The 11,886-nt window shown below is 47.2% G+C and overlaps 1 protein-coding gene across 2 annotated transcripts; it reads right to left on the bottom strand.

Moving 5' to 3' along the window:
• Positions 1-1,125: 1,125 nt before the first annotated feature.
• On the bottom strand, positions 1,126-4,324 carry LOC137488443 (serine/threonine-protein kinase pim-2-like). Of its 2 annotated transcripts, none has more exons than XM_073931703.1 (8): positions 4,029-4,324; positions 3,167-3,430; positions 2,772-2,866; positions 2,637-2,687; positions 2,181-2,556; positions 1,885-2,061; positions 1,578-1,666; positions 1,126-1,427 (listed from the first exon to the last, which is right to left on the bottom strand). In XM_073931703.1, exons 1-8 carry the CDS (start codon positions 4,219-4,221, stop codon positions 1,416-1,418), a joined length of 1,257 nt encoding a protein of 418 aa, XP_073787804.1. In that variant the 5' UTR covers positions 4,222-4,324; the 3' UTR covers positions 1,126-1,415. The 2 variants fall into 2 exon arrangements, with proteins under 2 accessions (XP_073787804.1, XP_073787805.1); XM_073931704.1 differs by having other exon boundaries at positions 3,167-3,867; positions 3,968-4,277.
• Positions 4,325-11,886: the final 7,562 nt, after the last annotated feature.

Below are 11,886 nucleotides of genomic sequence, written 5' to 3' on the forward strand. Positions count from 1 at the left end.
TTCAGGCTTGAGTGTATAAAAGATCGTTTAGTTCTGCAGTCCAGGATGTATTGCTTTAATTAAAGTATAACAGCTTAAATCACAGCGTGATTTATATGGATAAACCCTATATTATTCTGTGTTTTTAAGTGTAAGTGCTTCTATTTACATCAGCGAGCCTTTGTTATATTGCAGACACTGGCAGTCAAGTGAGAAGTTCGGGGGGCGTGGTTGATTTGACATAAAGCATTTGGTTGGAAGCTTGATTCCACTCATTTTCGCGGCTCCTCCTCTGGCTCCATCAGACAGTCCTTCTGCGCATGTCCAGGCTCCAATTTCAGCAGTCTTTTGCGACAGTTTGTGCCCATCAAGCAGGCGTTTTGCCCTCAAGGCGTTCAATGGGAAAAGGGGCTGTCGCGTCGTCCATATTTTTTACAGTCATTGGTTTCTGCTAATGAAACTGCAAACTATCTTCAGTAAACTTTATTTTAGTTGAAAGCTGTTGGTCCCGCGACAGTCTTACATCTGTTTATTGTGTCTTGGGTTTTAAAACTCGAAAAGGTCAACTCTGGGTCATTCTCAGCGCTGGAAAAATCTAGCTTTTTCTTTCACACTGCTTATAATTTACTAGGTAATCCAGGGTTAAGAACAGTGTGGAAAAATCCTCATTTAAAAAAAATTTAAGTAATAAAACTGAGTGTTGAGGGAAAACCGATCAAAGGTTAAAGGTCATTTAGGCCTTATGCGGTTTCAACACTTGTTCTGGAATGAACCAATTTTCTTTGCTTTTCCAGCAGAATGGCTAGTGTCTGTCCTCTAGTGGCCTCTGACTGATACTGTCTGAATTTACGTTTTTATTCAATCTTATAGATGTAAAAATGACAGACCAGTAGATCTTGACTTTATAGGAACTGCACAGTCCTCTTCCCACTTTTACTACATTGTGCTGTAATTACTAAATTTGTTCACAATTTCCCAAAACCTTGCTCAGCTACAGTCACATCAGTTTATAAGTGTGTAAAAGTGTGTATGTGTTTAGCTGTCCTGGTGTTTGTGTTCAACTGATGTGTTTAAGTGTTTCATTCACTGCTGTCTGCTTTTTCAGCATTTTGGCTGATTTGATGTATTTTTTATGAAAACAGGACTTGTGCGACACAGTATATTTTATTCATGTATTTATTTAGAAATGTTTTCATTGTTGGGGCTGTGCCCTTTTCTCCGGATCTTCTGTGTCTTTTCCAGGATCTTTTCTTGGGGCTTGATCTTTTTTTCTGGATCCTCTGTTGTTGCTGTGACCTTTTTTTAGGATTCTTTGTTGCTGCTGTGTCCTTTTTAAAGCTCTCCTGTTGAATATGTAACCTTTTTAGCGTCAGGAACTGTGGTGCTCAGTAGTGCAAATAATCTTTCCCATCCATTTGCACTACATTCCTTATTCCTTATTTCTTGACCTGAAACATACAGACACACACCAAATCAAGGTTATTGATTCAGATTCATCACAATAAACAAAAACCATAAAATGTACAATAAAAAAACATTTTCAAATGAAAGGAGAATCTATTTTTCAAATCATTAGAAGCTGATCTACAGTTCAGTACCTTAAACCATTGATGGAGAATGATTTCTTCCAGAGGAATCCGCTGGCTTGGGTTTTCCTGCAGGAGAGCTTGAATCAAGTCACAGCATTCTGTGCAGAACGATGGTGGGAAGAAGTGAGAGAAACACATTATCAACTTCAACTTTACATCTGCTGTCATTTTATTCATCTATAAGATCTGACTCTACTCTCCTTTAGAATCAGAACATTGTCACCATTATCCAATATCCAACTCTTAGTTTTAATCCATCATTTTGTGTGATTTAAACTACAACTGCTCGTCTATGATGTGATGAATGACGTCTTACCTTCTGACAATCCAGGCTCAGTCCAGTTTCCATCATCGATCCTCTGCGTGTCCGTGACTTCAGGAAATCGTTGACACAGCAGCAGGAATAACAGAACTCCTAAAGACCATACAGTGGATGGTTCTGCATGGTATTCGTCGTCCAGGTAGTACTCTGGTGGGAAGTACTCCTTTGTGCCTGAAGGAACAAGATTTGGTCTCAGCATGAAACACTAAAGCATGTTTTCTCTGTAACATGAAAATACATGATTGGTCAAATTGACAGTCCAGACTACAGGTGTTAAGATTAATACATACCGCAGAAACTGTCATAGCCAGATTCCTGGAGAAGAGCCCCACAGCCAAAGTCAATTAGCTTGACCTCCAGTGTGTCCGTGTTGACCAGCAGGTTCTCCAGCTTTATGTCTCGATGAAATACCCCACGTCTGCAGCACATGAGACCGGCCGTTGTTGCCTGCTCCATGATCTTTTGAGCCTGGCGTTCAGTGATGGAGCCGAGAGACATTATGAAGGTTAACAGATCTACACAGGGTGAAGGTCGTTCCAGGATCATGATGTAACAATCCTGCTGGTCCTGCCAGTCCAGCAGCTCAATGATCTCTGGAACCTTGCCGCCTCTATGAGCCAGTATCAATAGGCCGATCTCTAAAGGAAGGGGCTCAGGATGACCAGCCTAGAAGAAAGATTAGTTAAGCGGTGTTGCTTCCCCAAATATACTGTTGTCAGTGCCTTTACACGTTTAAGTCTACTTACGATGTTGATGTATTTCATGTTCGATGGCTTTCTGGCAATTTTTATTGCCACCTGTTCAACAAAACAACCCTTCTGTTATAATCACATCAAGTGCACTAAAAAGTGAACATAATATATGTTAAAGGGATTGTTCACCTCAAGGCCATCCTCCAAGCGCTTGCCTTCATAGACGCTGCCAAATCCTCCCTCTCCAATCTCCTTGCCGAGTTCATACTGGTCCAGAATGTCACCTGTTAAAAGATGAATAATTGCAGCTGATGTGAAATGTCAAGCACTGACAGACACGTGTGTAATGTTTGAGGTGGAATAGACATATGCCTATATTCAATAATTCAATACATTGTGAAAATGAACCTGCACAATACTGATATGGTGGACACTTCAAAATACAGTAAACAGTGATTGAAACTTTTAGAGTGCTTTTCAAAATATATATTTATATTTACAGAACTTAATGTAATGTACTCTACTTCATACTGAAGAGGATCATGAGAGAAGGCCACACATTCTCAAATGACCACTAGATTTACCTTCAGAACTCTTCTTGTGGATCTGAACAGAAGTCTGGTCCTCCTGACTAGAGCTGCTGCTGGACTTCTGGACTTTACCGGAGAGCAGCTTTTCAGGACTGTCAGTCCTTCTCCTCTTTCTCTCACTTTCCTCAGCAACATCAGTGGACTGAAGGCTGGTGATGGATATTGGAGGTGTATGAGGATGGAAATCGTTCACATGAGAGCTGTGACAACTTCGTTTTCTCTTTTGGCCACAGAGAAAAGTCATCCACTGGTTGTCATCTGTATTTAGAGATGTAAGACATGCATTAATGATAATGATAATGGCTTATAAAATTGATTTGTATTTTGATGTAAAGTGTAAAGACACACTTCATCTTAGAGATCAGAAACAGTCATGAATTGGATTTTTTTATAGTGAATGCTCATAATTTGCCCTCAACAAATCGGAATCATACACATTTAATGCCCATTATTGAGTCTATTGAATATTGATATTTATACCATTTTTATATTTCAGTTATAATATTAATAATCTGCAATTATTTAAATGATTTATGTACAATACAGATTGTTGTTAAAGTTTTCTCTTTTAGTAGATAAATTTTAAGAAACTTTAGTTACCAAACAATTGGTTCTACTTAGATTTGTGTTACAAACCTAAAACAAGTTAAAAAGTTATTTTTTTTATTGTATGTGTTCAGTTTTTAGTTACTTTACTCTCAAAATCATTCCTCATAAATCTGCAGACTTTTTAAACAAAATTCTCAGCAGAAATAGCAAAACATGTCCACAGAATCTGTCTGGGCCTATATGTACATGTACAGAGATCTAGTGAACACAAAACATGATCAGATTGACAAACAGTGACTGGATTTACCCTCAGCGTAAAGGGAGAGCGGCTTTTCAAAACTCTCCCACCTCCTCTTCTTTCTCACTTGTATCTCAATCTCCTCACCAACACCAAGAGGTGAATGGTTTTCAGCCACATTGGTGCTGGATGTTGGAGGTGTACGAGTATGGAAATCATACACTTGAGTATCTTGAGAACAACGCTTTCTTTTCAATGCCATAATAACAGAATTCACTGGGAACACTACTATTACCAACTGCAATGAGAAGATGCAATGAGGAGATTCTGAACTGTCTTCTACTTTTAATCCTGCGTTCTTCTGTTTCTATGACAGCGCATTCCAGAACACTTGTTTACATTCAAAATCTTAACACCATATTGGACAAGCTATCTAAACTAGATATATAATAGACAGACAGGCAGATACAAGCTATAATCTTTAATCTTTCACTTCTCAATAATAAGGAAAAGTATTTTCACCACAAATATCTACAAAAATACAAGAAATAAACTTGTAAATACAACACCAACTGATTCTGAAACATTATTGTCCAGAAACTAAATAAAACAATGTTATTTTAAGATTAGAAAATCTCAAATAATTTTGATTTAACTGAAGAAAATTCTTTTAAATGTTGTAATTGCTAACAGAACAAACTCAAAATAACATTATTAGGCCAACATTTAGTCATGTGACGTATGTGTGGAGTAAAACATAAAACTAAGACTAATATTATTATCCAGTAACAAAATGAAACAAAGTAATTTTAAGCTTAATTATATACAGTAGATTTTAGATGAAAATAAGTTAGGTTTATATTTATATATGAGCAATTCCAGTGTTATGGATGTGACATTTGCAGTAAAAACTCAAAACATAAATTCACATAGAAAATATTTGTTTAACACTGTATTAAACTGTTTATATTTTCCAGAACAACTGACCACAGAGCTATGGGATCAGAAAAATATTGTTCCCCTTCGGGGGGAACTTCAGCACTATAAGTGGATTTGATTGTAAAATCCACGCATAGGGAGGTTCGGTTCAGAAGCTACTCGTCTGAAAGAGTATTGAACGGGCCAATTAAGAATGAATTGGCAGCGCAAGCCTGCGCAGGTGAGCGGCATAAGCAATCAACTGAGTATATAAGCTCACCTGGCGCCAGCAGACGCTATCCTTTTCGCTTCAGAGACTTTCTGATCGAGTCGATGAGGGTTCCTCCTGCTGTGACCAGCGATTCTGAGCGAACGAGAGCATTCTCCCGGTCCAGAGTGTGTACACGCAGTGGCAGACGGTCGAGCTGGGTTTCTCCCTTGCCTGGCGTTCTTTGGGTCCGGTCCTCCAGAGCGGTGCGTATAAAGTTGCAAACTTCACAGAAAGAGCAACACAGTCGTGCAGCACGTCCTTATCAGGACGGCGCTCCGACTGTGCGTTTCTGGATGCGGTGGTTTCCTGTCCTCGGATGATGGGCGCGGGCACTGCGTTACATGTCTGGGGGTCCAGCATGTTAATGCGCTGCTCGCGGACAGTTCATGTCGTCATTGCGATGCCATGACTGTTGCGCAAGATCGCGGTTAGCCTTTGCAAAAGGGCGAACCACCCCAGTTGTCCCCTGCTCTGCAGCGGGCACTCGGGCAGATCTGAGGGTTTCAGCGAGAGATAATCCGTCGCCCACGGGCCCGCGGACCTCCCGCTCCTCTAAGCGCTCCATCCAAGCTTCGGGCGGGGGAAGCGATCCGTCTAACAGATGGTAGCCCTTACGCCCGATGACACCGGAGACCAGATGTCCATTGCGGCATCGGAGGGTGGGCTTTCATTGTCCGATGATGATCCAGACCCGCTCGCCCCCTTCGGGCTGGTGAGCGCTGTCACTACGGATCCTGAAACGGACATGTTAGCCATGCTTTCCCGGGCTGCTTCGGCCGTGGGTTGGAGATGGTTTATCCCCCAGCTCCGCGGCCGGACCGACTAGAGGGGCGTTCCCTTCTTCCCGGAGGTGCACAGTAGGCTCACGCGGTCTTGTAAAGCACTTTTTTCTGCTCGTGCTGCGTGTTCCTCCACCCTAACCACTCTTGACGGTGAAACAGCCAGGGGGTATGTGGCGATTCCTCAGGTTGAGTGCGCGATGGCGGTAAATCCGCGCGGCGCCTCTTCTTGGCGGGTTCCGCCTCGTCTCCCATCCAAAGCCTGTAAGTTATCTACCTCCCTCGGAGCTAGAGCTTACATAGCTGCGGGCCAGGCTGCTTCCGCCTTGCATGCGATAGCCACCTACCAGCGCTACCAAGCGCAGACGCTGGCCGAGCTGCACGAGGGTGGGTCCAACCCAGGCTTACGAGCTTCGCACCGCCGCCGACTTAGCTCTTCGGACTACTGAGTCCGCTGCGTGTACGTTGGGGAGGACGATGTCCACATTAGTGGTCCAGGAGCGCCACCCCTGGCTGATATGCGCAAAGTCGACAAAGTCCGCTTTCTTGACTTCCCCATATCCCCAGCCAGGTTCGGCGACACTGTCTGTGAATTCACCCAGGAATTCAAGGCGGTGAGAGAGCAGTTGGTGGGTGATGTCTTATCGGCGGTCCGTAGCCCGCTCCGCCCGCCGTGCCATTCATACCTGCTCCTCGCCGAAGGCGCCCGCCTACGAGAGCTGCTCCGCCCCCGCACACGCCTCCGGCGAAGCGAGCGCGTCGGGCACCTCGGAAGCAGGCAGCCCCCCTGCCCAGAACGCCGCTAAGTCTGGCAACGGACCGCGAAGCGCCCCTGGGACAGGCCATCTGGAGAAGAGGGAACTTGCTCTTTCCCCGCTGGAGGGCGGGGCCCCATTTCCAACGGCACTTTTTACTGCCATGAAAACATTATGAAAGGGCACTTTTCACTTCCCCAGATGTGACAGCCCGAAATCTGCCAGTCTGGGACGCTATGCTTTCTAGCTTGCAGATTCGGTGCGTTTCGCCAGTGGCTCACGAGCGCTGGGAGGACGGTCTCCTTTCTCCCACCCCTCGAGCCTCCTCTCCGGAGCTCGGGTTTGGAGTGAGAGCAAATATCTCACCTCCAGCTTTTCCGTGGGACCCGCGAGCTTCCCGGATCAGCACACCCACTCCGCGCTGCCCCACTGCTGGTACGTCAGCGATTGTAGCGATGAGTCCATTAGCGGGAGCTCTGCCTGCCTGGTTAGCGCGGGCCAGCTCTTCGCGGTGGCTCATACGCACAATCAGACTCGGCTATGCGATTCAGTTCGCGAAACGGCCCCCCAAGTCACGGGTGTGTATTCACCAGGGTCAGCCCCCTGTCCGCCCCTGTCTTGCGAGAGGAGATTGCTGTCCTCCTGGCGAAGGATGCAATCGAGCCGCTCCCTCCAGCCGAGATGGAGAGCGGGTTTTACAGCCCACACTTCATCGTGCCCAAAAAGAGTGGTGGGTCACGGCCAATCCTAGATCTGCGCGTTTTGAACCGCTGCCTGCACAAGCTGCCGTTCAGAATGCTCACGCAGAAGCGCATCCTCCGGTGCGTTCGTCCTCTGGGTTGGTCTGCAGCATTAGACCTGATGGACGCGTATTTCCATGTCTCCACTCTTCCTCGCCACCGACAGTTCTGCGGTTTGCGTTTGAAGGTCGAGCTTGGCAATACAAAGCCCTCCCCTTCGGGCTCTCTCTGTCTCGCGGGTCCTCACCAAGCCCGCGGAGGGTGCCTCAGCGCCCCTTCGGCTCGCGGGCATCTGCATACTCGATTTCTTTACGACTGGCTGATTTTTGCCCTCTCTCGGAGCAGTTGATTATGCACAGAGACAAAGTGCTCTGGCACTTCCACCTGTGGGGGTTTCAGGTCAACCGAGAAAAGAGCAAACTCGCCCCCGTGCAGAGGATCTCTTCTCTCGGGCTGGAGTTGGACTCGGTCACCATGGCAGCGCGCCTCTCCGGAGAGCGCGCTCAGCTGATGCTGTACTGTCTGAGAGAGCTCGACAGTAAAACAGTGGTCCCACTGAAACTATTTCAGAGGCTCCTGGGGCATATGGCATCCGCAGCCGCTTCATGCCGCTCGGATTATTCTATATGAGACCACTTCAGCACTGGCTGATCACGATCGAGTCCCCAGACGCGCATGGCACGCGCGCGCACACCGAGTCTCTGTTACTGCGCTGTGTCGCCGCGCCCTCAGCCCTTGGAGCGACCCCTCGTTCCTACAGGCCTGGGTGTCTCTAGAACAGGCGTCCAGTCTTGTTGTCGTTTCAGCAGACGCTTCCAACACGGGCTGGGGGGCTGTGCGTTGCGGGTATGCGGCTGCGGACCTGTGGAAAGGTACCCAGTTGCATTGGCATATCGCCTGGAGCTGTTGGCAGTGTTCCTCGCTCTCCACCGTTTTTTCCGGTGCTGGAGCGGCAACACGTGCTGGTCAGGACGGACAGTACGGCGGCGGTGGCGTATATCAGCCGTATAGGGGGTATGCGCTCTCGCCGCATGTCTCAGCTCGCCCGCCGTCTGCTCCTCTGGAGTCATCCGCGGCTGAAATCGCTGCACGCCATTCATATTCAGGCAAGCTCAACCGTGCAGCCGATGCGCTCTCACGGCAGCCTTGCGTCCTGGAGAATGGAGACTCCACCCCGAGTCTGTTCAGCTGATATGGGCGCGATTCGGGGAAGCCCAGATCGATCTGTTGCTTCCCCCGAGATCGCTCATTGCCAGTTGTTCTTTCCCTGACCGAGTGCTCTCGGCACGGATGCACTGGCTTACAGCTGGCCTCGGGGCACGCGCAAATACGCGTTTCCCCCAGTGAGCCTGCTCGCGCAGTTACTGTGCAAGGTCAGGGAGGACGAGGAACAGGTTGCTGGTTGCGCCCCTCTGGCTCAACCGGACCTGGATGTCAGAGCTCTCCCTCGCGATAGCCCTCCCCTGGCAGTCCCTTCGAGAGAGCACCTACTCTCTCAGGGACAGGGCACCACCTGGCACCCTCGCCGATCTTTGAAGAGATTTTTAGACGCGAGGAAGACTTAGGTAACCTCCGATTGCGGTGGCTAATACCGTCACTCGGGCTAGAGCCCCCTCCCCGAGCGCGCCTATGCCCTGACGTGGAGTCTATTCACTGAAAGGTGTGTCTCTCGCTGAGAAGACCCCCGTAATTTGCCAGATCAGCGTTGTGCTTTCTTTACGCCGAGAGAAGTTGGAGAGCAGGCTGTCGCCCTCCACACTCAAGGTTACGTGGCTGCCATCTCCGCTCTCATAACGCGGTGGCTGGCGGCACCGTGGGAACGCATAACCTCATCATCCGGTTCCTCAGGGGCGTTAAGCGAATTAATCCACCCCGCCCCCTCTCATGCCCTCTTAGGATCTCGCTACACAAGCCGCGTCAGATCCCTTCGATCCTCGACTCAGTATCTTTCTGTCCCTGAAGACAGCTCTGCTGGTCGCGTTGATATCGATTAGAGGGTCGGGGACCCGGAGGCATTTTTCGGTCAGTGACTCGTGCCTGTAATTGGGCTGGCTTCTCTCACGTCCTGAGACCCCGCCCGCGATATGTGCCCAAGGTTCCTACCACTCCGTTTTAATACGAGGTAGTGAGCCTGCAAGCGCTGCCCTCGGAGGAGGCAGACCCAGCCCTTCTTTATTGTCCAGTTCGCGTTTTGCGTGTTATCCGGACCGCACTCAGAGTTAGATCATCTGAGCAGCTTTTCGTCTGTTATAGCGGTCGGCAGCAGGGAAGTGCCGTACCGAAATAAGTTCCCACTAGATTGTGGATGCCTTTCTTTCACTATCAGAGCCGAGATGAGCTGCGTCCCCCGAGAGCGCGTGCGCACTCCACTCGGAGCTTCGCATCCTCTCGAGCGCGCGCACGCGGCGCCCCTCTAACAGACATCTGTAGAGCTGCGGGCTGGGTGACACCCAACACATTTGCAAGGTTTTACAATCTGCGAGTGGAGCCGGTTTCCTCAAGGGTATTAGGTAACCCTTGGTGATTGAGGAAACAATTCGGTAGGGTGTTGAAACACGCTTGCTGCGCCATTTTCCCTAACACGGAGATACGTGCGCCTTTTTATCTGTCAGTAAAGTTCCCCGTCAGGTGAGCCCTGCAGATTCCTCCGTGGCCCCCAGCACTGACTCAGCGGAGGAGTCACTTGCTGGCCCACTACGTTGTAGGTCTGCCCGCTGGTCAGCCCGCGTTTTGGGTAAAGGTGCCTGTTATGCGTGATCCCCACTAGGCGATCCCATATGCTTATTCCGCCACGGTTAAGTCCCCCCCCTGGGCGGACCCGTGTCTTCCCTCCCCGCTAACCACTCTTTTGCTATGCGTACTCCCCCTTTTTAGGGCTAGTCCATATGTAAATTCTGCCATCTATCCCCCCTTGGGTAACGGATGGCCTCCGCAGCGTCCTCCCTATCGGGATTGCACGCTTCCCAATGTACTGTCGTATTTTCCTAGAATTATCTAGATGCTCACGACTTCCCAAAAAATATATATAAATCCGTAAAACTTCTGTTGAAGTAGGATAAATTAGGGCCAGGGACACGTTGGAGGACCGCGCCCCCCATGATGTGGGTGCGTCACGCTTGCTTGACTATCTCCTCATCGGGGGTGTTGGTAAGGTGCAGTCATTATGGCGCTTTCAATGGGCTCCCAATGCGTGGATTTTACAATCAAATCCACTTATAGTGCTGAAGTTCCCCCCGAAGGGGAACGTTCGAGGTTACTAAAGTAACCCTTCGTTCCCCGAGGAGGGGAACGGAAGCACTATACTCCGTCGCCATAATGACTGTCCCTTAGCTGTTGAAAGTCTCTTCAGCTTAAAAAGGATAGCGTCTGCTGGCGCCAGGTGAGCTTATATACTCAGTTGATTGCTTATGCCGCTCACCTGCGCAGGCTTGCGCTGCCAATTCATTCTTAATTGGCCCGTTCAATACTCTTTCAGACGAGTAGCTTCTGAACCGAACCTCCCTATGCGTGGATTTTACAATCAAATCCACTTATAGTGCTTCCGTTCCCCTCCTCGGGGAACGAAGGGTTACTTTAGTAACCTCGAACGTTTTATAAACATGATTTGTACTTTAAATGAAAATACTTTGTAGAAATTCTGTGAATTAATCTGCACGACCCAAAAGAAGTAATAATCATCAAAATGATAAGAGTTGGCTCTCTATAAAACAAAAATGATTCATTTTATTTTATGTAATATTTTTGCCTTTATGAGGAAAAAGTGTTGTTATGGATGTGACCGATGTGAAATTGCCACTTGTGTGACTTTGGTAAATCAAATATAATTGTTTGAAAAAGCTGACAGAGACATTTTTGAGCATTTTTTTCTGTAAAATACTTGCTTAGACAAAAAAAAAAAAAAAAAAAACAGAAACGGGTTCCGTATTTTGGTGAAAACTTCGTGCTAAGGTTGACATTTGCCTGGAATTGCTAAGATATGTTATATGTTTAAGCATTAAGACTATATCATCTTTAAGTCATCTTTGTTGGAGAGAAGAATTCATATCAATCCTGTAACGTGTACATGTGAAATATATATAGCTATCACTATTTTCTATTATTGTTGGAAACACTCACATCTTATTACAGTAACTCGATGTTTTTCCTGCAAAGACAAGTAGGAGGGAGGTGACCACCTCTATCAAATTTTGTACAACCTCCACCTTTTAACAAAAATCAGGCAGGCGATCACTACTGACAGACCCTAAGTAATGCTCAAGTGCTGGTCATGTATTTAATTACATTTAATGTTAACAGTTTTAAATAAGATCATGGTTTGATAAGATTCCAACAATAATACAAAATGTGTTTATTTCAAGTAGCAAACATTTCATCATGACTACTAAATGAATAATGCCTGAATAGTGTCACCTGCTCATTCAAAACTTTTAATCAAGCATTGTCAGCTGTAGTCACCAAGCAGTG

Source organism: Danio rerio, chromosome 19 (assembly GCF_049306965.1).
Source record: "Danio rerio strain Tuebingen ecotype United States chromosome 19, GRCz12tu, whole genome shotgun sequence".
Lineage (NCBI taxonomy): Eukaryota > Metazoa > Chordata > Actinopteri > Cypriniformes > Danionidae > Danio > Danio rerio.